This window comes from Pyrus communis, chromosome 17 (assembly GCF_041283825.1).
Source record: "Pyrus communis isolate YQ-2024b chromosome 17, ASM4128382v1, whole genome shotgun sequence".
Taxonomy (NCBI): Eukaryota; Viridiplantae; Streptophyta; class Magnoliopsida; order Rosales; family Rosaceae; genus Pyrus; species Pyrus communis.
In genome coordinates, this window is record NC_142581.1 from 3,421,552 (window position 1) to 3,448,654 (window position 27,103).

General features: G+C 37.7%; 4 protein-coding genes across 6 annotated transcripts; 1 reads left to right on the forward strand and 3 right to left on the reverse strand.

Annotated features, from left to right (window-relative positions):
- Positions 1–735: 735 nt before the first annotated feature.
- LOC137708107 (uncharacterized) lies at positions 736–6,371 on the forward strand. Of its 3 annotated transcripts, none has more exons than XM_088688860.1 (10): positions 736–1,937; positions 3,423–3,804; positions 3,905–3,988; positions 4,165–4,599; positions 4,691–4,826; positions 4,938–5,100; positions 5,193–5,321; positions 5,421–5,615; positions 5,704–5,826; positions 5,929–6,371. In XM_088688860.1, exons 2-10 carry the CDS (start codon positions 3,504–3,506, stop codon positions 6,040–6,042), a joined length of 1,680 nt encoding a protein of 559 aa, XP_088544986.1. In that variant the 5' UTR covers positions 736–1,937; positions 3,423–3,503; the 3' UTR covers positions 6,043–6,371. The 3 variants fall into 3 exon arrangements, with proteins under 3 accessions (XP_088544986.1, XP_068303200.2, XP_068303201.2); XM_068447099.2 differs by lacking the exon at positions 736–1,937 and adding an exon at positions 2,784–2,997; XM_068447100.2 differs by lacking the exon at positions 736–1,937 and adding an exon at positions 2,862–3,001.
- A 1,470-nt stretch (positions 6,372–7,841) lies between these two features.
- LOC137708111 (cyclin-dependent kinase C-2 C) lies at positions 7,842–12,312 on the reverse strand. The gene is made up of 9 exons (XM_068447104.2): positions 11,321–12,312; positions 10,432–10,716; positions 10,026–10,343; positions 9,677–9,904; positions 9,444–9,541; positions 9,163–9,265; positions 8,632–9,048; positions 8,406–8,541; positions 7,842–8,304 (listed from the first exon to the last, which is right to left on the reverse strand). Exons 1-9 carry the CDS (start codon positions 11,840–11,842, stop codon positions 8,270–8,272), a joined length of 2,142 nt encoding a protein of 713 aa, XP_068303205.2. The 5' UTR covers positions 11,843–12,312; the 3' UTR covers positions 7,842–8,269.
- Positions 12,313–14,983: 2,671 nt separating this feature from the next.
- Positions 14,984–18,472, reverse strand: LOC137708072 (putative WRKY transcription factor 3). The gene is made up of 4 exons (XM_068447055.2): positions 17,704–18,472; positions 16,283–16,980; positions 16,030–16,188; positions 14,984–15,584 (listed from the first exon to the last, which is right to left on the reverse strand). The coding sequence occupies exons 1-4, from the start codon at positions 18,154–18,156 to the stop codon at positions 15,302–15,304; spliced, it is 1,593 nt and encodes a 530-aa protein (XP_068303156.2). The 5' UTR covers positions 18,157–18,472; the 3' UTR covers positions 14,984–15,301.
- A 4,436-nt stretch (positions 18,473–22,908) lies between these two features.
- On the reverse strand, positions 22,909–25,478 carry LOC137708594 (uncharacterized). Its single transcript, XM_088688655.1, has 7 exons — positions 25,123–25,478; positions 24,703–24,797; positions 24,472–24,589; positions 24,229–24,347; positions 23,829–24,015; positions 23,579–23,722; positions 22,909–23,464 (listed from the first exon to the last, which is right to left on the reverse strand). Exons 1-7 carry the CDS (start codon positions 25,396–25,398, stop codon positions 23,174–23,176), a joined length of 1,230 nt encoding a protein of 409 aa, XP_088544781.1. The 5' UTR covers positions 25,399–25,478; the 3' UTR covers positions 22,909–23,173.
- Between the last annotated feature and the right edge of the window lie 1,625 nt (positions 25,479–27,103).

Genomic DNA, 27,103 nt, shown 5'->3' on the forward strand with positions numbered 1-27,103 from the left:
CAACGTTGAATTATATATATGATGAATCAATTGTTAAATAACAATGCTATACACTGTATTACTGTTACATTCTCTAATTAAGATTAGTCTTAATATTATACGTGAAACTTACTTGCATTAGAGAGTACGTTAGGATTCTGGCCGTTAAATTACATGTTAATCTAAAAAAATCATTAACTACATGTTAATATACGTGATTTTGTGGCTTCCCATAAGCTTAGACCAAGATGAAGAGCTGAGATCATCAAATTTCTTTTGACTTAGAAACACATGTAAGTTAATATCATTAAACTAACACTCCACTAACAATTAGAAAATTATGAAAAGGAATAAGCTTAGAGATATAAATGATGATTATGGAAAAACGGATTGTATTACAGGTGTGAGTGGCTTAAAGATTGCTACACTGTCGTTTTCTGTCTAAATAAGTTTTTCTTGTGTGGGAACCTAGCAATACACATTCTTAGAAATAAGCTTAAACATTTTAACAACCAAGAAAATAAAAACAATTCATATATTCATAGGACGGATAGAAACAAGATATCTAGAAAATTTAGGGTCCATTCAGTAACGTTTTACGAAATGATTTTTTAAAAACTGTTTTGTAAACGAATATGATATGAGTTTTCATTTTTTGTGATTTGAGAATGCATTTGATAGTTTAGTTCGAAAATGATTTTAGAGAATGAAAACATTGAAAACATGTATGATACCAAATGTAATATATATATATGTGTGTGTGTGTGTGTGTAATACAAATTTATGTTTGGTACAATGGTGGAGGTGGTGGTAAGGATGGGTGGGTAAAACTTGGGGGTGGAGTAGTGGTGATAATAAAGGTGTTAGTGGTGGTTGGACATATGTGGTTGCAATACCTAGGTAGAGGGCGATGGCAGAGGGCGTTGTGGTGGTGGCGGCGGCGGCGACTACGATGGTGGTAGTTGTGTTAACGATGGTTATGAGGGATGGTTGTGAAAATAGTAGTTGAGAGGTGAGGATGATTTGGCGGAGATGGTTGAGATAGTGGTGATTGTGGTGCAAGATGGTGGTGTTACTGGTGGGCATGATGGTAGCGGAGGTACAAGTTATGATGGTCATGCTAAGATGGTGACGATGTCAGTTATGGCCGTTTATGAGTTGGTAAAGGTGGTGGTATCTATGGTGACAAAGGTGATGATGGTTGAGGATATAGTAGTGGCGATGACAGTAGTAGGAGGTAGTGGTGACAGCGGCATTAATTTTTATTTATTAAACCTCTAACTTTTTTTTTATAATGTCTTTTTTATAACTTTTATTTATTTATTCAAACTCTGATATTATTTTGAAAACCATTTTTGAAAAACGGAAGAAATAACAATTTGAAGTTTTACAAAACTTAAGCTAAACACTGGTGTATGTGTTTTTCGTTTTTTATTATATCTTCACGAAACAGTTTGTCAAACGCATTTTTCACCTATTTTTATATTTAAAAAAAATAACAAAAAACTATTTTCCAAAATGGTAACGAATAGACAGGTGGTGTCTTTGTAAACAGAAAAACGAGTGGGAAAAAATCTGTTACATCCGGATTTTGTTGAAGGTGATGACAAGTATTGACAACCTCAACCCTCTCTCTCTATCTCTCTGTTTTTCTCCCACCGAAATCTCGGACACAATTTGCTAAACTCAAGGCCAACAATATACACACGAACATCACAACGCCCACCAACCCTTCTCATCGTAACTCCTGTTCTTCTTGTTCTTCCATTAATATTTAAAGGATTTTTTTTTTTTTTGTAATTTAACTAATCCAAGCTTCAAGGAAGACAAGCAGCTAGCTCCGATACCGGACCCAGATCCGACACTGTCGGAGTCGGACCCATCCGCCCGTCTGAATCTCTCTCTCTCGTGTTTTTGTTGCTTCGGAGAGAGGGAGTCTGCAGCATTCCGGCGACAAGGTAAAGCTTGATGTTTTTAACGATCTCTGTCTATTTTTTGGCCCATATCCTGCACTGGATTTTGTTTTTCCTCAAATTTGATTGCGGTTGATTTTCTGGGTTTTTGTTGGAAGATTTAAATCTTGAGTTTCATCCATAAAGGCTCTCACTTTCCATATGTTGCACTTGCCTTTGTTTTTTCTTAATTTTTTGGAACTGCATTTTCTGCGTTGTTTGTGATTTATTTCATATTTGTTTGTTGGGGTTTTTAGAAAATATCACATTTTTACACTTTTATTGTCCTTTTGATGGGGACGAATTGTCGGTCTTTTCCTTTTTCATTAAAAAAAATATCAACTTTTGAATAATGCTTGCGTCCTTTCATTGGAACCTAGTTGTCCCTAATCTACGATTAAAAAATCTTTAACATCATAATCAAGATCATTATTCTCTTTACCATCATCTAAGAATCATATATGGAAAAAAATAATTTTTTGCATATATAACAAATTTAGACGATAATAAAAAAAATGAATAATTTCAATTATGATATTTGGACATTAAAAATTCATTAACTGTAACTAAAAGGACAAGTAGGTTTGCTCATGGAATAACACGGATTAGGGTCCTCTCTATAGGGATTTGGATGATCAATCAATCATATCCGTTTATTGTATATTGTGCGGTTATTTTTTGTTAAGTACTATTTCTATTCAACTTTAAATAAAAATTTCAAAATAAATTCTAACTATACAATAAACAGAAACGAATGATTGATCATTCAGATCCCACGTAGAGAATACTATTCCGGATAACTCAAGCGTCATCTTAACATTTTATTTATGATTGCTTGCAATTTGCAAACCTATTCATTTGTCTTCTTTGACGTCGGTGGAAGTGGCCCAAGTGGGGTCTCCTGCCGTTTCTTCTACCTTTTCATTTTTAATATCTTCTTTGGAAGTTAAAACTGGAGCTTCCTTGAAACTCAAAGGGCTCTCTCTCTCTATCTCTCTCTCTCCCCTTAAATGTATGCATCTGTCAGTTTGAAATTCATAAAAAAAGATGCAGAATTGTTTTCCGGGTAGGTAATGCTGCAACTTTTGAGAATTTGTGCTTTGAAATTTGCATACTTTTTGGTTGATATTAGCAGTGGTTCCTTTTGCAAGGATATTCTTTTGCTTCTTTCTGTTTTTTTCATTTTTAATATATTTTTTGAAGTTTTTTATGCCATTATTAGTGCTGCAATTCTGAGATTAGATCAGTTGTTTCAAGTGATATGTGAGCCTAAAACATATATTAGCATTTGTAAGGCATGGTTAATTTGATAGCTTGTTATCTAAGGTAATTTAATCATACTTTAATAGAGCATTAAAGTGGTAAGTAAGAAGTTTAAGAGCAAAAAATATGCTGATCAAGCCTCATCAGATTCTGGAGTTTCTCCTCCTCCCCCTTAAAGAGTGAAGAAGTTATGCAAATCTCATACTTCTGTGATGCGTTTTGTTTCAGTTGTTCTACGTAGGAACACAAATTGGACGACTTTGTGAAGACATCGTTGTGGTTGGACTTGTATGATCTAAAAGAGCTGCGATGGGTGGTTGCGTGTCAACCCCGTCCAGAACAATTAAATCACGGAAGAAACACCGTCAGAGAGTCAGCAAACGCCATGGAAACATAACCTGCTCTGCTTCTGATGGTACCAAGAAACGAAATAGCGGTGCCAAGAAGAGAAACAGCGATGCAGGAGCTCGCGTAACTGATTATTCTGTGAGTGAGTTTGTTCATATGGACTTTGAGAATGGTGCAACAACTACTCGCAGAAGATCTAAGGTTTCTAGTTCGACGTTCCAACTCACCCAAATGCAGTGGCACCACCAATATGATTCAAATGGTTTGTGCTCCATTTTCTTCAGATTTCAACATCTTTCAACCGAAAATGCTGACAACTTTTTAGCTCTTGAATCTCATATTTTGAAAGTTATCACTTGCAGTAATATCCCAAGAGGAAGCTTGGTTCGATTCAGTGAGTATTCTGGAGTCTGACTCGGATGATGAATTTATCAGTATACACGGAGGTATTGGCCATCAACCTACAACCACTTATACACATTCACACACACACACACACACACACACACACACGCACGCACGCACGCACGCACGCACAGAGTATAGACTTTGGTTTCGTCATGTTTGATTGGAAAGCGGTTTTGTTTTGTTTTGGTTTTAATTTTCTTCCCTTGTTCAACAGATGGTTTTCCATTAGGAGGCAACCCAATTGGGAATATATCAGGTGGCCAAGTAGTTCAGTACGAAAGATCTGCACGCTTTGTGGATAACGGGTGTAAGTATGAAGAATACCAAAGCTATACGAAAATAGATGGAGGTATATCAGATAAGTTCATGGGGAAGGCTGACGAACTGCGTAGCAAGAGGAAGAAGAATATTCAGGATCATTCTTATGGAAGCTTTAAAGGACTTAGAGAGGATCGACGTGATTCTAATGAAAAAATTCAAGACAGTATGCTTAAATCTGGCTTGCCCCGATTGGTACCTTCTGTAAGTTTCAACGATAAGATTTTAAGTGCACAGAGTTTGGGTCCACAGGCGCAAAGAAAGCCATCAGCAGTTTTCAGGCTTTCTTTCAAGAGGAGATCGTGTGATGCAGACGAAGCCATTGAACAATGTAAGTATTCAAATACCTTAACCGTCTTTGAATAGGAAGAAAACTTAGAATTTTGAGATTGTAATTGAACATATCATCGATATATCCGCAGGTCAATCAAGAAGGTTTCTGTATCGTCCTAGGCCAGGATATATCATTCCATGTTGTAGAGTGGAAAAGCTGACTTCAGGATCTTGGTCTGAGATTCCACCCTCAACTTTTAAACTCCGTGGCGAGAACTATTTCAAGTATGATTTTGGTTTTTCTTTCTTAAAACCAACCTCGACTGAATTTGAAACCGGTTACTCTTTTTTCGAGTTTTCTTGGCTCTAATGAGAATAATATTTTCTGTTGATCAGGGATAAACGAAAGTCACCTGCTCCAAACTACAGTCCATATACTCCAATAGGTGTTGATCTATTTGTATGCCCCAAGAAGATACATCACATTGCCCAGCATCTTGAGCTTCCCAAAGTAAAAGCCGATGGAAAAGTGCCTCCGCTCCTCATTGTAAATATACAGGTACTCTCAGAGAACAAATTTATGTTGGTATGTTTTATTATTTACATTGTTCTCAACTGTTTCTTATGGTATTGCTTTCTGCATTATTGCAGTTGCCTACTTATCCCGCTGCAATGTTCCTTGGTGATAGTGATGGAGAAGGAATGAGTCTCGTAATGTATTTCAAAGTTTCTGAGAATTTTGAGAAAGACATCTCTCCTCAATTCCAGGACAGCATCAAGGTAACTTTATTTCGAATTACCTCTTGTGAAATTGCCTTCGACTTAACGTTTGGATTATCTGTTGGTATACTCAGTCTATTGATCTATGTGATGTTTCAGAAATTGGTTGATGATGAAACGGAAAAGGTTAAAGGATTTGCGAAGGACTCCATTGTACCTTTTAGAGAAAGGCTAAAGATCATGGCTGGGTTGGTTAATCCTGAGGATCTCGGTCTGAGTTCTGCTGAAAAGAAGCTTGTAAATGCATATAACGAAAAACCAGTTCTTTCGCGTCCTCAGCACAATTTTTATAAGGTAAACACTGAACGTTTGACATTGCTAAGTTTTACAATACTGAAAAATACCATGTTTGTTTGACTTCATCAAGCACTCTCACATGCAGGGTCCTAATTACTTTGAGATCGATCTGGACATTCATCGCTTCAGCTACATATCGAGGAAGGGTCTTGAATCTTTTAGAGAACGTCTGAAAAACGGAATGCTGGACATGGGTTTAACCATCCAGGTAACCAGAAACCCTGCCACATTCACTAATACTGGCATATTCATCGGTTTGTCTCCAAATTGTGTTCGTGTTACTAACGTGCTTTTTTCGTGCTTTTTGTAGGCACAAAAACAGGAAGAACTGCCGGAGGAAGTGCTCTGTTGTATGAGGCTGAACAAGATTGATTTTGCTGATCACGGCCAAATACCGAGTCTAGTGACCATTGACGATGAATGACATAGAGGATGAGATGCAGGGCACGTCATCTAGACTTACCGATACACACACATTACTGGCGAAATTGGTGATCGAGATGTTCGTTTGCAGTAGCGTTTCAATAATCGCGATTAATTAGCGTTAAAATACATATATACTTGTGAGTCTTGTATAACTCTGTAGCTTGTATGTATTAGCATTAGCTTGATAAAACTAGTTTAGGAGTTAGGATTTATTAGGACTAAGGTTTAATATTCGGATTACTTTGGATACCAGAGCAACAATGTGTTTGCAATTACTTCTTCTCCTTCGAGTCCCTTTTATATCACAAGTTCACAACTTAGATGGAATTGATGACAATGTTGGACAGATCCAACTTGGATCAGTTTGATGTCCAAATTACAATCATACTATAGAACGGATTGGTTTGGTTTGGTTTGGTTATAACTGTAGCTATTGGTTGAAACCGAACAAAACCGAACCATGGTTGGGTTATGGATTTGATGTAAGAAATGGGTGGGTGACGATGGTCGAGTAAGTGGGAAGAGAAGGGGTCTACTTTTTTAGAGCTCGTTTGAAAATAATTTCAAAATAGCTAAAAACGTTTTTGATGAAAATGTTTTTAGAATTAATACGTAATAAAAATACAAGTTAATCATGAAGGAAAAAAAAACACTTAAAGTGCTTTAAGAACCTAAAAACATTTTTGCTAAAAGTATTTTCAATCATTTTAAAAGCATTTCCAAACGACCAGTTGGGGAGTGGACTCAACCTCACAACGCGACAGCTATAATGTGATTTAACGAGAATTGAAGTTAAGACATCTCACTTGTAAGTTCCCACTAAATTGTAATACAAAATTAAAAAAAATAAATAACGGGCAAATAAAAAAAGTAACTAGAATCTCTCAAAAAAATGTAAAACAGAAAAAGCATTTACCTGACGGTGAGTTGAAAAAGCGAGGGCATATTGGGAAATGTGATTAGGGTTTGAGTATAAAATGGTGGAGGAGGAATGGGAGGAGAGAAAATGGCGCCCGAGGCCGGGCGCTTCCCTCTTAAGGAAGAGGCGGCGTGGTATTCCACGGGAGAGGTTTATTCGTGGCGCACGTTAGTGCGTTGGGCGCACATTAACAACCCGGCCTTCTTTCTTCCGGGGGAGGTTGCGGTTGGGGGCTCCATGGCCGCTCTGCTGCTCCAGTTTTTGCAGCACAAGCGATCTGTTTGCCCTACATCTTCCTTTTTCTCTAAAACCCCAATTTTCTTGCTTCTAAAATCTATAAACTTAATTTATTGCTTTTAAAATCTCTATAAAAAAAACCATTTGTTTCTTTCAATTTTTGTTTCTTTTTTTTTTTTTTTTAAAAAAAAAATTTGGGATTTGGATTAATTCAATCGGAGTTCATTGTCCCTGGTCTCTGATTTTTGTTTTTTTGTTTTTGTTTTGGTTTCATTTCCCCTATTTTTTAGTTTCCACAAGGAAATTACAAATTTGTCCACTCTTGATTTGAATTTTTCAAAAGGGTATCAAGCTTTGATTTTGAATTTTTTATAATATGAAAAGCACTATAGCATAGTACTCAAAGAATCGATCTATAAGCAACCAACAATTCGATTAGACAAATGAGCCGTTGACGTGAGTTAGGTCAATTAATTACTACATTCTCGCTATTTCTTTGCACTCGAGTTAGGTTAGTTGGTTAGGATATTATCAAATGTTGTTTTTCACCCGAGCTTTAATATCCAATGTGTGAATCAAGAGTAATTTAGAGCCATCACATCGTCAATCAAACAGATAAAGCAGAATAGTTGTTTGTAGACTTTAACATAATACTATACTTGCATTTAAATAAATGAAATTTCATGATGCCCATCAAATAATTCAAGGAAAAAAAAAAATCTGCAGCATTTGAAAAATGGAAAGGGCAAACAGTTCTGGCTTTGTGAAAAATTTGATTGGGGTTGCCAAGATGTTCGCTAAAAATGCCCGATGGTGGTGTTGCGCAAATTTGTATGAAGAACTTCGATTTTCTTTGGTTTAGTGCAGAGAGTGTACGTGACTCATGAAATAATGTGGCAAGAGAAAAATGTCTTCTGAGCTCCAAATACTTGATGGCTTGATTCAACAAGCATTGCCTGCTCTTGCATAATTTCTCTTGAGAAAATTAAGTTCGATTCATCACACGTAATCGCCTTTGCCATTGTCGTGTATAATACAACTATTTGTACCAAGTTTGTGGATCACTGTCTCATATGGTCACCTCTAAAGGCTGGTGTTCTACCTCTGTAACATAAGCGATGAGCGAAGTAACGAGTAGTTCATATGGTATATGTATAATAACACGATAATTTATGGTCCATTTGGATTAAGATTCGCGCGCATACCTCTTTCGAACCTTGATCTTCGAGATACATGGCGTATATGGCTTTCGTTCCTTCGCAAGTGTTCGTCGATTCCACATTGTTGGGAAAGTAGGGGTCCGGAAAACTCAATGGCACGGTTCTCTTCCACAACGGAATCCTATAACATTGTTGAAGGATAAGTCGTAGTGATTAAGTGTAAAGCATCTGGATCAACTGTGTCAAAGACGGTTGTGTTCTCTGTCCTTACCATGTCGTTTCCTGTATCATCTGGCTCTCCTGTACTAATAAGTTCAGACGTGTCGAAAGTTCTAAGCTTTCGTATCGCAGTCTTGCCAGTTCTATATCCTTGTTTTAGGTCAAATGTACTCTTTGCGAAATTTGCATCGAGTGCACTGAACTGGCTTTTCGAGCCATCTGAAACTGCGGATTTAGTACCATCCTCAGTTCCCCTTTTTGCCCATGCAAAGCCGCTTGCTGCTGAGATTTGTACGGAAGACAATGTGCTGTATCCTTGTGATGCATTCAACTCGCAATTCTCCGAAACTGTATCAAATTGCGGTTTTAGATTAGACTCTCGGCGCAGAAGTCCTCCTTTCGCCTTTGGGATAAACGGGTTACCACCATTGATTCTACGAGCAGATTGAGTATGATCGTCTTGCCCACCCTGCACAGTCAAAGGATAAATCACTTGGTTAGAACTAGCTTGCTTCTTGCTTCTAGCTTCCATTACACAAAAACACACGCACGCACAGGCAAGCAATAAGAGATAGAGAAAGACCTCTTTTGGTGCCACTTTAGCGGAACCATTTGACTCGTGCAAGGCCTTACGGACTCTCCTTGGTTTCCTTGTTGTCTCTCGTGCTCGAATACCAGGTCTTTTCCTGAAAAATGTAATACAGCAGTCTAATTATGCCAACGTAAACATTAAAGCATGGTCTAATCTACAAGTATTACATTTGAAATCACTTCTACGTAAACATCGCAATTAGAAATGGGAAAACACCTGCAGAGTCCCACAGACATCTGAACTACAACCTTAGTTTAAACGAAGAATTTTACCTTTGTGATTCCTCCCGATTTTTAGCATCCATTTCTTTGGTAGGAGGATACTTTGGCAAATGTGACGGATCGCAGGCATAAGGCTTTGTTTTGAAGTACTGGAAGAAAAGAGGCCATGATAAACAAGTAAATCAGCAAAGGCAGAATTTTTATACTCTTACGAACGTCTCTTCAAACACTGCTGAAAGTATTTTTCCATCACAAGTTTTGAGAGTATTTTCATGGAATTTTACCTCGGACATTAGGGCAGAGGAGGCAGTCCCGCGCTTGTAAGGTTCTACGGAAAGGAGATTCTCTAACATGTCTAGTGCAGTAGTTGGAAACTCTTTACACCTCTCCTTAAGAGAACTTTCGTAATTGTACTGCGGTTTAAACATAGTTGCGTGAGGAAGCTTTGACGTTTTCCAGTATTCTTCAGGTGGCGAACCACAAAGCTTGAAAATTTTGTGCAATTGTTCGACCTGTAAAACGAGAGGGGAGCGATTAACTTCATCTCGAATTCTAAATCCCATATTGCTAATGAGGACTATTAAAAATCCATAATTAGAGAAACTTAGCGTTGGACATTAACATTGTAATCACCTCAGTTCTTCCTTTAAGGAGAGTCTTTCCTAGAAACAGTTCTGCAAATACGCAGCCGACGCTCCAGAGATCCACCGAAACTCCATACTCAGTTGCCCCCATCAAAAGTTCAGGGGGACGGTACCACAAGGTCACCACCCGACTGGTCAGTGGTCGCTTGCTCTTTGAGTTAATGACATTCGCCAATCCAAAATCTCCCAACTTTAGAATCCCTTCGTTGTTTACCAAAATATTTGAGGCTTTGATGTCTCGATGCATAATACCTCTTAAGTGACAGTGCTCGACCGCGGAAAATAGCTGCCTCATGTAACATTTAATCTACACGGAAGAAAGACCAACCAAACTTTATTGACTTGTACGGCAATGGTCATACGGTTCAGCAAAACTTGTTAGGCAAGAAGCTAACCTGCATGTCGGTGAATTTGATCTCGGAACTAGCTACAAGTCCTGCAAGATCGTGCTCCATGTACTCGAATACAAGGTATATGCTATTTGATGATCGAGATGTTATTATTCCGTCCAGTTTCATGATGTTCGGATGATCAAGCCTGCGAAGAATCATGATCTCTCTAGCCATAAACCTAATACTCTCCGGTTGAAAATTGTCAAAGCGTACTTTCTTGAGTGCAACAATCCTCCCAGTTTCGACTTCCTTAGATCGGAACACACTGCTGTATGTACCTTGTCCAATCTGCAAGCATTCGAAATGAACTAATGTAAAAAATCAATGAACTGTAAGCAAATTCAAAATCTAGAACAATGTAGGTCAAACCATTGGAAACTAACATTGAATTACATCAAGAACCAAAATCCCATTACAAGATTCTTGAAGGCTTGCACATTTAAACAAACTAAAGATGTGCACTTTCAACTAGAACAAACACATTTTTCGATAGAAGGATACATTTTCCACTCGTGCTTCGCACTCTCAACAAACTTCAAGTTGGGGCACAACAAAGAAGAAAGTAAGCAAATATGTTTTACTTAAAGAATCAAAACCAAAAGTGTGGACGTGGGCGTAGTCATAATGACAAGAGCGCATACGTGATCCTCTTGTTCATTCCGAATTCAATTTATCACCTCGCAATTTACATTAGTTTAAAATAGGTTTAAAATAGTATATCTCTCGTATTAGACAAAATCAAAACCAACATGGATGAAGGAAAACATCTGCGTGATGGAATCTAAAATGTGATTATTATACGTAATAAACATCGCATTAGCATTTATTAGTGATTTATTAATAATGTCATTAAAACTACGGCAAAATCGGAAGGTGATCAATCAAAATGTACCTTTTCCAACTTCTCATAAGCATCAGCTTTGAGGGGGATCCACCCGTATATGGCCTCGCCGGCGGCGGCGCTGAGCCAAGAGGGCCAGCCGGCGGAGACTTGCTCAGCCTCCAAAGAAGAACGACTTGAAAAACCCAATCTGAAGCTAAAGGCACTACCTTTCCCGCCATTGTGACTAGTATGGCTGTGATAAGACCCTTCCTTCTCCTTCCTGCTCCTCTTCGACTCTCTGCCGCCGATGACGCTCCGATCCTCCGACACGTCGCCCGGACGATGATTCTGATTCTGTGGTTCCCTCTTGCTACCACTCTTCTTAAATTCCGAAGAGTTCGATTTGGACTTTGGTTTGGATTTGGATCGGCTAACGTTGTTGTTGTTGTTGGCAGCGGAGGCGGAGTTGTTCTTTTTTAAGGAGGACGAAGAGGGCTCGAGGAGGACGGAGCCATTGCCGGCGACGGCGGCCGAGTACTCGTAACAAGGAGACGCCGAGGCAGCCGCCCGCTTGGAGCTGATGCAACCCATTTATCGCCACCACCAAATCCCGCCAGCATCGATCGATCGGAGAATGTGGGGGGAGATCGCCGAGGGATCGAACGGCGGAGATCAGGAGATGGGTCGATAAGGGGGAAGGGAAGGGCACCCCTACAGCATTAGGGAAGTCATTTTCTCGAAGCCAAAAAAAATTGAGAAAACAGAGGCGGCCATATTTGGGTGGCTGTCCCAATGAGCCGGTCGTCCTCCCTCCTCGGTTTTTGCGAAATGTGCGGGGGCCTTATGAGGATGTCGTGACTAACGGTCCGGAAACAGAGGAAGCAACAACAACATCGTTTTTACAATGTTTTTTTTATCGACAGTGATTTGAGTACGTGGGTCCATGTTTTTCTCCATAATTTTTCTCTGGTTTTTGTGTTTTGCTTTTATTTTTGGGGTTTGTGATTTGGGAAAAGAGGAAAAGGTGGGAAATTTAAGAATGTAACCGTTGTTTGTTTGTTTTTTCATGCTTTCACGGTGTTTGGTGTCTCTGGTTGGAAAATGGACTGTTGGTCGCACAGTGACGGGGAAGAGAGAAGGAAAGTTTAGAGAGAGAAACTAGGTAGGAGTACTTTCGCACACGAGTGCCTACTTGAAAGCGTTCTTTAAAAAAGCACTTGAAAATATTTTCGAGGTGCCTCTCTAGAGAATATTTCCATGGTGCGTAAATGTTTTTGCATTTTTCTAACAAATATAGTCATAAGCATTTTGAATTGTCAGAAAACACGTTTAGTTGTTCCAATAACATGTCGCCTAAGAAACTTTAGAGAGAGAAAGCGAGTTGTGGGATGAGTGATGTTATATGAAATGGGGAGGTGAGGGTGGTGATGGAGGTTGCAGGCAAACTGCCCAACTGCCCCAAAGCTACGTATGATTATACCCAGAAGCAGGATGTACATTATTAGTTGTGCTAGATTTTATGAGTTGGGAAATTAAGCAAAATTTCTGATCAAATAAATAATTGTTTCAAATTATTGTGAGTTTCAGTTTTTTATTATTTTGGACGGGCTACCAAACAATTGAAACCAACCCATAAGTATCAATATTCATGTGGATAGTATTGGTGGTTCGTTAGACAAATGTATATGGAGATCAACTAGTGATGGCAATTTAGTGCGAAATTTGCTTATGTGTTGGATCTTGACGCTAATATGAACACCAAGTGGTGAAAGAGCTTTATCTTGAAGTTTCTTCTTCCTCCTAAAGTGTTCTCTTTTCTTTGGCTTGTTGCTTGACAATTTATTGACCAATGCACAACGAGTTAGATGGGAGTGGCCATGGATTCTTCATGTGGCCGATGTGATGGTGCTTTTGAATCAATTATTCATGGCTTTAGAGATTGTTCCTTTACTGCTAAGGTTTGAAAAAGTCTCTGTTCCTGATCAAATTTTTATTGATGCATGTACTAATATATTTCCAAAAGAATATCTTTCAAAATATTAGTCTTGGACAATTTGGAATGGAGATTTATTTTGTGTATCACTTCCTAGTTCTTGTGGCACTAGCGAAACAAAAGTATTTTTGAACAAAATTTTACTCTCCCTAAAAAATTGGTTTAGGTGAATATGGTTTCTCTATAAATCCCCTTCTAACACATGCTTTTCTTCGTTGAGAAACTCCTCCTAAGTGATGGGTAAAGCTTAATGTTGATGGATGTCGCAAGGGGGTGGTCAATTTCATTAGTGTTGGCGGTGTCCTCAGAATCTCGTCAGGGGCATGGGCCTCTGATTTTTTGTGCTAATCTTAGTCGAGGTAGATTCTATGCGGTAAAGTTTGGAGTGTTTTTATTGGGTTGAAACTTGCGTGGAATAAATGATTTAAGAAGATTATAGTGGAATCGGATCCTGTACTTGTAGTACAATTGATTCTAAATGCAAAAGTAGATGATCACCCTGAAAAGTTTAGCATTGAATTGTCGTGCTTTTATATGCCAAAGTTGATTTTGTGAAATTCGTCATATATTCCATGAAAAGAATTTTGTTGCTGATGATTTGATTGTTTGGGTTTAAGCTTTTTGTTAGCTAGCTCCTCCTTGTTGTCAGTTGCTAGTTGGAGATATAGATGATTTCTTGTGGCCTCGTGATATTCTTATGTAATTTTTTTTTATTTTTTTTTTTATTTTCTTTCGGGCTTACGCCCTATTGTCAAAAAAAAAAAAAAAAAAAAAAGGAAAAAAAAGAAAAGAAGGAGGTTATCAGAAATATCTTGGATGTATTTTCGCAGTCAAAATACAATCTCCCAAACGGCAGATCAGTTCTCCCGCTTCAACTTGTTTTGGTTGCTTTTGTGCCACTCACAAAACAACCCGCAAAAGCACGCACCAAAAAGTATGAACATCTCAAAAGCCAGGTAGCTTGGCTTTGTGCCAGTCAAAAAACAGCCTAAGAACTTACCTTTACTTGTCTCATGAAACGGATGTGTAACATCCCACATCGACCAACGGAGAGGGGGTGATGTGCCTTATATGTACATGCTCACCTCCTATAGCATGAGACCTTTCGGGAACTCACTGGTTTCGGTTTCCATCAGAACTCCGAAGTTAAATGAGTTCGGGTGAGAGCATTCCCAGGATGGATGACCCATTGAGAAGTTCTCGTCTACGTTCCCAGAAACAAAACTGTGAGGGCGTGACCGAGGCCCAAAGCACAGGATGGGTGACCCACTGGGAAGTTCTCATTTGAGTTCCCATAAACAAAACTGTGAGGGCGTGATCGGAGCCCAAAGCGGACAATATCGTGCTACGGTGGAGCCGGGACTAGGATGTGATAGAATGGTAAGCTCAAAACCGACAATATCGTGCTACGGTGGAGCCAAGACTAGGATGTGATAGAATGGTATCAGGGCGTGACCGATGCCCAAAGCATAGGATGGGTGATCCACTAGGAAGGTCTCGTTTGAGTTCCCAGAAACAAAACTGTGAGGGCGTGACCGGGACCCAAAGCGGACAATATCGTGCACTGTGAGGGCGTGACCGAGGCCCAAAGTACAGGATAGGTGACCCACTGGGAAGTTCTCATTTGAGTTCCCAGAAACAAAACAATACGTCTGACATTTGCTCTCTCATGAGTGGCACACGAGCTTACATGTGCGAAATATAACGAAAAAGAAAAAAAAAAAATTAGACGGAAATAATTGAAAAAAAGCGGGGTAGATTTAAAGCACATTTATACATCAGTTGTATACTTCTATATTCGCATTTCAGCGTGACGTAATTCTACACAAATACAACCCTATTTCTGCATTCGTATTTACAAATAATGTCGGGCTTATGAAGCCAAACCTACAAACCATCTACATGTGCAGCAATGCATATCAACAAAGATCGCACACAGTGACATTCACCAAAAACCTTTCCTTTCTTTATTCTCCGTATTCGTTCATCTTGCATCGTGTTAGTTGTTGGACTTGACTACTGACCTTTACTTACATAACGTATTTCACTGAAGCACTTCAAACAACGATTTGTTCTTCTTTTAGCTGAAGAAGTACCGGTCTCTGATCATTGTTTCCATATTCTCTGCCTTTAACTAGGGTATGCTGAGGAGCCCCGGACGCAGGTGGTTTTAACTGTGATGCACTATTATTGGCCGTGCTGTGGCTGCTGTTTCTTGCTGCTGGAACATCATGGTTGTGTTTGCCTTCATATGTAGTGATGACAGCTTTAGCGTCAGTGGAAGCTCTCTCAACATGCTTACGGACATTGCACCCCGCAAACGTGCATTTGTAATAGCTCCTGTTAACAAGTTTGTATCAGATAACATGCTCACAAAAGGAAGATCATTTCTCCAGTGGAAACAAAAACATTAGAATTCAATTGTCCACATATTGCTTAAATGTACGCTAAGGATGTGACGCTCTAAGATCAGAAAGTAGTTGTTTCTTAATCAATCGGAGCATAAGTAATCCTGAATTCATCCCAATCCCTAAAGATTTTCCGAATCCAACTCTATATATCATCTAATAGTTCTTGATTTCACCTCCATCATACAAATAATGTGCAAAGAATTCTCGGAATAATTTATTGCCCATTTTAACTCGGCCGAGAAAGATGCAAGCCTATTACTTCATTAATAGTGAGTATTAACATGTAAGAAACAATGTAGAGAGTGCTTGCCTTTGCATATAATGCGATCCGTAAAACTGAAAATAAGAAATATTTATATGGAGGAAGTAACCACCTTGGATGAGGATTCCCTTTGACCACCTTTTGCCCGTACTTGCGCCACCTATAGCCATCATCGAGAAGATCAACCTCACTCCTTGTCTGCACAATGATTTTTGGTTCTGTGACCATCTTCTGTGGCAAAGCTACCTCAGATGCGCCAACGTCTATGTTTCTGCGCTCATTTACAAGGATACTTTAATATTAAGAAGAAAGAAAGGTAAACAATATACTACGATTTTATGCAAAATGATAGTCTTGAAAAATACCTTCTCTTTGCATTTGGTTCATCAGCATCTCCCCCTTCTCTAGTTTCCCCATCACCCAACTCTTCATTGTCACTTCCCCCCGGTAACTGTCCAGAAGCAGCTTCAGTAGATTCCTTATCCCTTTCAGGTTGTGAGTGAGAAGCCACATTTTCACTCAACCTATTTGAATCTCCTACCCTTCTTTGTAATCCGTTTTCAGGCTTAGGCCCATTCAGATCACCATCTTTTGCGCGTTTACTCGGTTGAGGGACTTCATGGTTATGCTGACCTTTGTAGATAATCTCAGTTATTTCGCCACTAGGAGAACGCTCGACTTTCTTTTTGACAGGGCAATTCATATGTGTGCACTTGTAGTAGCTTCGAGGAAATTCACTGCCCTTAACCAGCTTCTGCCCATATTTCCGCCAGTTGTAGCTATCATCTGCAGGCCTATCAGTGGATGAAGGTTGGTATTTCCCATCAGAATGAGATGCCTCCAAGGATTGCCTCACAGAACTTTTAGTATCAGATGTTGAGGACAATGTAAGCTGCCGAGAAGCTTCCTCAGGCATTAAAGATGGTTGACATGCCTGTGGCTCTGTCGGGGCTGCTACTGAAGAAGGTTGGTAATCAGGTTGCATGTACACACGAGATTGGGCTAATGCAGCTTGAGCAGTAACCTGTGCCAAGGCCTGCTGGTGTGACATTCCAAATGGACTCTGCAATGATATGAAGAAAAATACATGAATACCGGATGCTAATTCAAGTCACCCACCTTCGGAAATCATATTGTATCATGTAAGACAATATAGAATAACACCAACACAAGTCTAGTTCCATATGGTCTGTCACAAGAACGCATCAATATATTGATATGTTTAACCAGATTTGAGAAGCTTTTAACAAAAGTACAATCACAAGAAGCATTAATCAGGAATTATAACCACATTACAAGACTGAACATGATTAGCAATTGAAAAATCAAAACTATATGGGCTTGTTTGGAAGTACTTTTAAAATGGCCGAAACTGCTTTTGGTGAAAATCTTTTTGGGATCAATCCTTACTAAAAATGCAAGTGAAACCTGGAAAGACACATGAAACCTAGAAAAGCACTTTATGTGCTTGTAGAACCCAAAAACATCTTCCCCAAAAGTGGTTTCATCATTTTGAAAGAGCTTCTAAACAAGCCATATATTTTCAGCACTCACAAGCACAAGAAGCACTAATATAGTTGCGCCTATAAAAGCAACATCTTTACACAACTTTGGTGAATCGAATAGGCAACAAAATTGATATTTTTGGAAGAAATCAAACTTCCGTTGCATACAATTTTGTGAAGAAATTCATCATTTCTTAATACTTAACACAAAAGAAAGCAGCTTTTAGCTTTTACCAACCCAACAGTGACAGTAAATTTCGTAGAGATTAAACAAAATTTACCTGAGGTGAATAGAAGCCAGGCGAGTTAAGCAACCCAGAGGGGCTGAGTCCCGGCGGGACAGTAAACAATGGCGGCCGAGCCACCGCCAAACTCATCGGCCTACTCTGCTTAAACCCAGAACTGCCCTCCCCGCCATATTCGGAACCTCCGCCTGATTTTCCCAAACCATCAGCTGGGTTATCGCTAAAAAAGCTCATCCCCCTTGTGGACCCCACCGGCGAGCCCATGGCTCCGGCGAGGAGCTGAGAGAAGGACCTGAAATCCGACTCAGGGTAGGTCTCGAAGAAGCTCGAGACAAGAGTCATCGGACCCGGGCTCGCCCCAGATCCGCCGCTGAAAAAGGCCTCCGCGGACGGCCGCGGCGGGAGTGTTATCACTGGTCTTTGCGGCTGCTGCTGCGGCGGCGGGGCCGAAACTGTGACTCTGTTCGAGCCTTGGGTTTTGGCGGTCATTGATAGTAATATCGAGCAATCAAGCAAGCAGCTTTTTCCTCTGTTTTTCTCTCTCTAAAACTCTCTGTTTTTCTGTGTTGTTTCCTGCTGCAGGTGGAGTTGTTTGCTTGGTTTTGTGCTCTGCTCTCAGAAACCGATTGGGTTTTTTCTTGGTGGTTTCGTGCGGTGCTATCCTCAACTTCAAGCGGAAAGTCCACGGAATAAACAGTGAAATTTTAAAGTGAAATTTTAGACAGACGGATGTTTGGGATCTTTTCGTTGCCCTTTAACACGAGATCAAATTTTCTTCTGCACACAAAATAGACAGTCTTTCTGTGGTTTCAATTGCTCACTGACACCTGTTTATAAAGTTTTTTTTTATTTTTTTTATTTGTAATTTTGTTATCATAAAATTAATATGTAAGTCAGTAATTACAGCAAGTCACACTCATTTTGTGTGCACGAAATTTGATCTTCTTGGAACCACTTTGCTTAAACACTTCTAAATCTTCGTTTAATTGTAAAATATTTGTAACTCAAGTGATTAAACATATTTATTTTTGTATTTGAGTTAGGGGTTTAGATCTCCCCAATGTTGCTTCGATCTAAAGAGAAAAGGCATTTTGTCGTCACTAACTATAACGAAGAGAAAATTTACATGTATCAAAAAAAAAAAAACAACAAATGACCGCTAATTAGCTTGGTTTTGATCATGTGACAAACTTGTATATACAATACAATAAGATTATCTCGCCTCTTATTTTCCTTTGCTTCCTTCTCCCTCTCCTCTCACTTTGCTTTTGTTTTTGTTTTTGTTTTTTGTTTTTTGTTTTTGTTTTTTTTCTTCCCTTTATTAAAAATTCAATATAAGATGATGATGTGATTTAATCGTAACCGTTTAAGTAGAAGAAGAGAAAATGAGAGAGAGAAGAATCCTCTTCCTTTTTTTTTTTTTTTTTTTTTTTTGAACAAATGATATTACTTACACTAAGGGAAAGAGGTGGGCTTAGCCTTACAATAAACTAGCAATAATGTGGTTCAAATTCGCCTTTGACAAGAATCGAACTTAAAACCTCTCACTTATAAGTGAAGAAAAATATCACTAAACCGCAGTACTAGTGGCTCCTCTCCTCTTTCTAAAAATACATGGCATGTAAGGTCATCTCCAATCGAATGGTCCAGATGGCCAGAGGGCCGAAAATAGTCCGAAAACCATCTCTAACCGAGGGCTATGCCAAATGGCTCGTGGGCCCCACGGAATCTGAAAGGGCCAACCAGCTGGCCCAATCTAGTCAGCCAGACAGCCAGTCCCGGGGTGGGCCAAAAATTCTAGCATTCCTGTCGGATATAACCGACAGGAATATATTTAATATAAATATCTAACAGGAATTCCAGGCCAAATTTCAAATGCAACGGCTAGCTGACATCAACTAGTCGTTATTTTTTAATTTTTTTTTTTTTTACAATTTTATTTTATTTTATTTTACACAATTTTTTTCCTATGACTTCCTATAACTTCTATTTTACAAAATTTGTTTTATATTTTTTCTAAATTATATTTTTTCTATAACTTCTATTTTACAAAATTTGTTTTATATTTTTTTCTATAACTTCTATTTTACAAAATTTGTTTTGTATTTTTTCTATAACTTCTATTTTACAAAATTTGTTTCATATTTTTTTAAATTCCATTTTTTTCCTATAACTTCGATTTTACAAAATTTGTTTCATATATTTTTTTCCTATAACTTCCTAAGCCATTATACAACATTAAATTAAATTAAGTAACATGAAACAACATTAAACAATATGAAACAATATTAAGTAACATTAACCAACATAAAAATTACACAACATAAAAAAAAACATTTAAAAACATAAAAATCATGCTGACGTCACTTAGCCGTTGGATTTGAATTTAAGTTGTAGTTTTTAAATAATAAATTATGTTTAGCCCTATGACCTTCGGTTGGAGACAGTTTTTTGTGATAGGGCTAAAACGAGTCCTCTGGCCATTTAGCCTTCGGTTGGAGATGGAGGCAAATATGTCCATGTACTGTTCATTAAAATATTAATATCTTGGAAGGCCAGAGGGTTAAAACGAGTCTTCTGGCCACCCTTCGTTTAGAGATGACATAACACTCAGCTTTATGACGTGGAGCGACAGGGGGAACCACGATAGACGAAGCCCACTCTGATTTGGTTATCACCATCAATTGTGATGGGACCCAGTGCTTCTATTATCCAAAATCAGAAAAGAATGTCAGATGAACAGATATTTTTGTAGTAGACCACGTTTTAACGCAACGGCGAAAATTAATTGTATTAATGCATTTTGTGCAAATTCGATTTTAGAAGTCCTTCATTCTAAAAACTAACAATTCGATTGTTAAAAAAAAAAAGAGATATTTCTCCAAATTTAATTTTTTTAGATGTGTCTTTTTCAGTTTAATTATTCTTCTAAACAAAAAATTCTCCAAAACCATATTTTAATTTTGTATTTATCATTTATCACCACCCTTACTTTTCTTTTGTTTTCTTTGGTTATTGTTTATGTGCAGCCACCACAATCATTTTATTTTGGCAGCCTATGCAAGCAACGGGCAATGTGTTCTGACTTTTCGACATTTCCAATTAAAAAAATTAAAAAAGAAAATAGTAAAAGTAATACACGCTACGCTTCCATTTTTTAATTATATATATTTTTACACGTATAATTTAATAATTTTCAAAACATTTTTTGATTTTTTCAACCGAGAAGATTAAAATGAAGCGCTGCCGCAAAGAACATTCTGGTAGTCATATATATTGAAGAAAATTCGAAATTCGAAATTAATATTTTAATAATTTGATAAAAAAAATATTTTGTTAATAAATACAACTACGTGTGGAATGTGGATGCTTAAACTTGCTGACGTACGTAAGCTATGAACATGAATTAAAATTTGAAAAAAATGTCAATTTAAAAACAGCTGGAGTTTGCTTGCTATGTTTTATAAATTCACACCACACGTATCATGTATGGAAATTAGTCCACATTGGAAGGGTTTTATGTGAATGGATCTATCAACTCTTACTATCGTTGGTTAGTTAGGTTAGAGCGGAAATGCCCTATTTTATACGTCCGAGTATGATACTTTTTGGGTAGGTAAAGTGGAATATCCGCTTGAAATAGCGAAAATAAATCATATTCGTCGTGGAGATGAACTTTCACATACATCGAATGCCACGCTAGTAGTATTGCCATACTCTCTTTTGACCTTCTACACTCCTCAGATTCATTTGGTTTCTTGATTTTTCTTTGATCTATAAAATTCAATAGCTATAAAAAGAGAAGTGCAAGAGGTGAAAATGAGAGTACAAAAATCCCATTTAAAAATTTTAAACTACATGATGGTGTATAATCGAGTTTGCAATTCTAATTATGAAAAGAAGAACTTGAACTTAGGTGCAAAGGAACCCACAACTCACATTAGCATGACAATGCATAATTGAGTTTGCAGTTCTATATATGTCACATATGAACAATGCTTGGCTACTTAAGGACGAGTAAAAACTCCTACTCAAAACTCTTTGAGTTCGAATCACAGAGTTTTGTGCTTATAATCATAACCATTTATATTATGAATTACTATGTAAATATCATATTTGCACAAAAAAAAAAAAAAAAAAAAAAGAAATAAAAACTGAAATCGTTTAGTCAATTTATTATAGCAAATGCATAGATAGTTCGTCATGCTTTTGTCAATTTCATGTATCTATTTTTATACAGTTTGATAACTAAACGACTTTAATTTTAATTGATTTTTTTGCAGAGAAGATCTTATAAAATAACCCAGAAGTATAAGGAGGAGGATCCTCTACCCTCTTAATCTCTCTACCCTTCTATGCCCTCCTATTTGAACGGTCACGGTTAAGCCACGTCAACATCTCATATTGATTTTTTTTTTTATATATATAGATAATAAGACAAAAAGAATGTGTGAGAAGAGAGGATGGAAGAGAATGAGAATAGAAGGGTAGAGAATCCTCCCCTGAAGTATAAAGTATGGCAGCTGTACACACTCCCATACCAATAATAGAAGCAGAAAGGTGGGACTTGGAGTAGTTGCATTAATCTTTGGTGGGGATCTTGGATTTTCATACTTTTGGTGGTTGGGGGCAAAAGGTGGGACTTGTAGTTGCATTCATCAAGATTTTCAACCAAGTTGTGCTTCATCATATCAGTGAGTGAATTACAACATGAAGTCCCCAACACAAGCTGCATATTGTCAACATGTACTAATTTTTGTGAAGAAATATTTATTTCTGGTTGCACAAAATCAAAGTTGTTTATCCCCAATTTTCACTTTTCTTTTCCTTTAAAAAAAAAATAAAAAATTTAACGAGGAGGATAATACTTGATTCCTTCTAAAAATAGGAGCTCCTACTTTCCATCTAATGATAGTTTGACATGCGAATAGAGATTTTCCTTTCTGTGATTTTTATGGGATGTTTATGTATATATGTTAAGCTTTGATTTATAGGAAGGAGGAACGACTCTTTGCAGGGAATGAGCCAAGCAATGTCCCAATAATATAGAGTTTGTTTGAAAGTGTTTTCAAATGGTTGAAAACACTTTGAGTGAAAATGTTTTTGGAACCAATTCTTTATCAAAATACTAGTAAATCCTATATTAAAAAAAAAAAAAAACACTTGAAGTACTTTTAGAACCAAAAATATTTTCTTTACAAGCATTTTCAGTCATTTTAAAAGCACTTTCAAACGAGCCCATAAACTAATGTAATTTTCCATTAGGAATTGACATCTTCGGAAAGATTCATAGACAATTTCACCTTTTTTCTAAAAAATTTACCTTTTAATGGTAAAATGACGTACAAAAATTGTCTCAAGACTTTCGACTCTTCAACTACTTCAAGGCTTCAGGCAAATACAAATTGGCACCTCAAATGGGGGTTCTAAAGAACGGTGCAAAACCATCGATGGAAGAATCCATCGCCCTTTCCAAAGGTATGTCTCTACGGTGGAGATGGAGTGATCACATTTTAGTCTCGTAGAAGTAAGTTGTGGAGACGGCCTGACCTTCAACATCGTAAGTGCGAACCAGTCTCTGTCTCTTGCCAGGACCCTCAAGCCAACAGAACTCCAAATGGAACGACAATGACTCTGCAACATTGTTTCCTACATCGCAGGGGCATCCCACGTACATTCCTCCAGGCAATAGAGTCATCTGGTAACCTCCGTTGAAAGTAATCAAGCTGTCCGACTTGATCCCCGTCCAAGGCACACTAGTTGTGACATCACCCGCAGCGGAGGTGGAAGTGATGCCCTGACATAATTTATGAATGATGAGAAATGAAACGAGGAAGAAAAGACTCAATGAGGCATTTTGATTTTTCGTTCCATGTTCTCTCAAGAGGGATTTTCTTCGAGTGGAAGATACCTGAATAACGTGGCCGTTATCATCCATCTCAAGTGTTGCTACTATATCAGCTTCAGCCATTGTTGATCCATAAACACCACTTCGTTTTGTTACGGGGTGACCTTTCCACGTACCAAGAAATGGCACAATCCTGTCTGTCTTTTCCTGAGACCATTCAAGGAAACTTAATTATATGCATCACACCTAAAAACAAATACGTAACTATAAAAATCAAAATTTCGTTGATACAAGCCTTCTTTGTGATACATACCATGTTATTGTCGAGGGCAGGAGGAAGAACTGCCCCATCTCCTCTTTCCTCCAGGAAGATGAGAATCATTTCGATAATGCCTTTTGGGTCCATGATGTGGAAAGCTCTTACTCGCATATCTTTCTCTAGTGAATGCAGACAACTTTCACATACAATAGCAGGACGACGGGAAGGAAGCTTTAGATTTCTACACGATGAACAAAAATTGAAGAGGACAGAGATCAACATATAATAAGGTATAGAAACAAGAAGCTCAATAAAAAACATATTGACGAAATGCACCTTAATTCATCACACCAATGGACAAGAAACATGTTATTACACTAAGTACTATACTCTCATTGTGTACAGTTACATCGGTGAATCATAAAGAGCGTCATCTGACAGAGGAACCACTCACTTTGGTGATTCTTCACCGGTGTCATCTTCCCCAAGAACGCCCTGTCTCAGCACTGTTTCTAACATGCCAGCCGTCTGGTACCTTAGCGAAAATGCTTTCTCATTGGGGAAGAAGCCAATCTGCAGACTAATCACAACGGATGTTCAACGGAAAACAATTCATCACAATACTAGTTTCTAAGCTATATCTTAATGGGCAGAAACCGATTAGTGATCCAATCCCCAAACACTCTGAAAACCTCACCTGCTGATACTTGTCCACCGTGAACATGTTCGTTTCTTTAATTTTGTACTCCGCCCACTCCACCTCGTCATCTAATTCAGAAAATGAAGTGCTTGATGGAGCTTGTTTAATATATAATCTGCAAAGCATAATATCATTAAACCATCAGAACAAACTAACCATGCTCACTAATATTCAATACACAAATTTCATTTCAACCAATCTTAAACTTTTTGCTTATCTGAAGCTTACGTTTGAATGAGACTGATGAGTTCATCTTCCCCATAAGAGCTAGCTGCAAGCTTTGTATTCACTTTATGCAACAGATTCCCAACAGTATCAAATTGCTAAAATATCACTCAAACTAATTAATAACGTGGACTAATCAATCACCAGAACCCATATGATTCCTATTATCTGAACATACATAATCTGTTTGGCTGTCCAGAAAATGCAGGAATAAAAATTCAATCTTTCATTAACTAATCCCAGAAAACCAAATTCAACACCAACCCAACAAGATTTACATGTGTTTTGCTCAGAAAGTTGAAAAATTTGCAGTCTTTACAAACGAAACATAAAACAAAATCCCATTTAAATTCTAATTTTTTTCCTGCGTTTTCTCAGCAACCAAACGCATCCCAAATTTTAGAGACCAAACCAGTTACTTACAAAGAAGGAACCTTGCCAATTTCCCACGGTGAGGTTAACAAAGCGGCAAAGATTGTCGATGCTCATTGCTTCCTCGCTGGGCTTTCGAGCTTCATCTTGTACTGCGGTGGAAGACGACGAGTTGGAAGCTCGGATTCCGGGGCTCCGAATTGTAGAAATGGAGCGAGAAAACGGGTTCGTGGTGTAAAGGTTGGTGGGTAGGAGTTGGAATTTGTTGAGGTTTGGTGGGTTGGGGATGGGAGGGAGTGAAAGTGAGTAGCAGTAAGTGGAAGCCATGAAAGCAAACTGTGAAGAGCTCAGAGCAGAATAGAGCAGAAGAAGCTGCTCTGTTTTGTCATCTTATCTCAAAAATGGGTTTTCAAGGCCCATGCTCTTTTTACCCTAAAACTACTAGACTAAAGCCCCCTTCAAATCAAAGCAATAAAAATTAGAGAACTTTACCGAAAAATTTTGGGTAATGTTTACTTTAACGAAAAATTATATGTTTACATTAAAAAATCAATCCTGGTACTATTTATTTTACCCTTTATTTTGTTCTTATCGTTAAAACCCAAAGTTTTCAAGCATTTTTTATTAGTTTTCCTTAAAAATTAGTTAAACGATGGAGTCAACTTTCATTTTCGAATGCAATGATAATACATTTATCTTGTGAAATATGTCCAAGGAGAAACAAAGTAAATGGGTAAAACACGACATAAATTTGGAAGAGAGATTTTAAATGAGCTTATAAATCTATATGTATTCAATGGAAGTCTACGGGTATAGATTTTTAAAAAGTTTTATAAAATTCTATGAAAATTAAAATGTATTCAGGTTTGAAGTAGTTCATAAAACTTCAAATGTATTCAATTATGATTGAATTTTAAAGTATTTTAATAATAAAAAAAATTGATGGATTTAGAGGAATTTTATAATGTTTTTGAGGCTTGATAGAATCAGGCCTCAGCCCCTAAATTTTTTAATGATTTCACCAAAAAATTACGTATATGTTAAACTCAGTGGATTTATAACTGTTTTAAAATATTTTAAAATCTCAATTCAATACAACTCGTTATCCATTACAACTTATTAAATGGTTCACAATGTACCGAAGGAGAGATTTTACCAAATGAAAGATTTTTCAATATGTCGGACCATATAGTACATAAGTATAATAAAGAATTGTTTGAAAATTAAGATAAATTCGAATCAAATTATATATAACAATTGATGTACTGTGATTTGTTTCCGACATATTGAAATAATTCTCTTACCCAACATGTTTAATGAGTTGTTTGTTAATGTTTTTTCTGTTTCAAAACCCCCAAATAATCGGGAAGAGATCATCTTTGGATCTCTCCCACCATATCTTAGGGATCTGGACTCTTGAAATTTGATCAAATGGTTACAAACAAGGGGCCTTCTAAAAGTTATAATAATTGTAGCCGTTAGATCAAATTTCAAGGGTTCGAATCTCCGGATCCCTAGGATTTGGTGGGAGAGATCCGGAGGGGATCTCTTCTCCAAATAAGAATAATACTTGGCTACTCAAAGATGAGTAGGAACTCCTACTCAAAACTTTTAGTGTTTTAATCATAGAGTTTTATGTTTATAATCAGAATCATTCATACTATGAATCACACTGTAAAGATAAAGATCATCTCTGCAAAAAATAAATTAAAACTAAGGTCGCTTAGTCAATCTATTTTAGCAAATACGTAGACGGTTCGTAATGCTTTTACCAGTATCGTTCATTTGTTTTTAAGTAGTTGATGATTAAACGACCTTAGTTTTAATTGATTTTTTGCAGAGGCAATCTTAGGATGATTTATAATATGAACAATTCTAATTATAAACACGAAATTCTATAAATCGACAACAAATATTTGAGTAGTCAAGTACTGTACCCCAAATAATCTCTCGCCACCCTGTCTCTGCTGCTGCTCTCTCTCTCTCTCTCTCTCTCCCTCCCTCAAACAAAGTAGAACAAAATAATACTACA

What these genes read in the sequence shown, in the direction of transcription:
- LOC137708107 (XM_088688860.1), top strand. Translation starts at nt 3,504, where the DNA reads ATGGGTGGTTGCGTGTCAACCCCGTCCAGAACAATTAAATCACGGAAG. An exon ending in AATTCCAGGACAGCATCAAG is followed by an intron (nt 5,322 to 5,420) that starts GTAACTTTATTT and finishes GTGATGTTTCAG; the next exon opens with AAATTGGTTGATGATGAAAC. An exon ending in ACATGGGTTTAACCATCCAG is followed by an intron (nt 5,827 to 5,928) that starts GTAACCAGAAAC and finishes TGCTTTTTGTAG; the next exon opens with GCACAAAAACAGGAAGAACT.
- LOC137708111 (XM_068447104.2), bottom strand. Translation starts at nt 11,842, where the DNA reads ATGGGTTGCATCAGCTCCAAGCGGGCGGCTGCCTCGGCGTCTCCTTGT. An exon ending in CCTCTGCCCTAATGTCCGAG is followed by an intron (nt 9,542 to 9,676) that starts GTAAAATTCCAT and finishes CTTTTCTTCCAG; the next exon opens with TACTTCAAAACAAAGCCTTA. An exon ending in AATCGGGAGGAATCACAAAG is followed by an intron (nt 9,266 to 9,443) that starts GTAAAATTCTTC and finishes TACATTTTTCAG; the next exon opens with GAAAAGACCTGGTATTCGAG.
- LOC137708072 (XM_068447055.2), bottom strand. Translation starts at nt 18,156, where the DNA reads ATGACCGCCAAAACCCAAGGCTCGAACAGAGTCACAGTTTCGGCCCCG. An exon ending in CTGGCTTCTATTCACCTCAG is followed by an intron (nt 16,981 to 17,703) that starts GTAAATTTTGTT and finishes ATATCATTGCAG; the next exon opens with AGTCCATTTGGAATGTCACA. An exon ending in GAACCAAATGCAAAGAGAAG is followed by an intron (nt 16,189 to 16,282) that starts GTATTTTTCAAG and finishes AAATGAGCGCAG; the next exon opens with AAACATAGACGTTGGCGCAT.
- LOC137708594 (XM_088688655.1), bottom strand. Translation starts at nt 25,398, where the DNA reads ATGGCTTCCACTTACTGCTACTCACTTTCACTCCCTCCCATCCCCAAC. An exon ending in CTGCCCTCGACAATAACATG is followed by an intron (nt 23,723 to 23,828) that starts GTATGTATCACA and finishes GAATGGTCTCAG; the next exon opens with GAAAAGACAGACAGGATTGT. An exon ending in ATAACGGCCACGTTATTCAG is followed by an intron (nt 23,465 to 23,578) that starts GTATCTTCCACT and finishes AAATTATGTCAG; the next exon opens with GGCATCACTTCCACCTCCGC.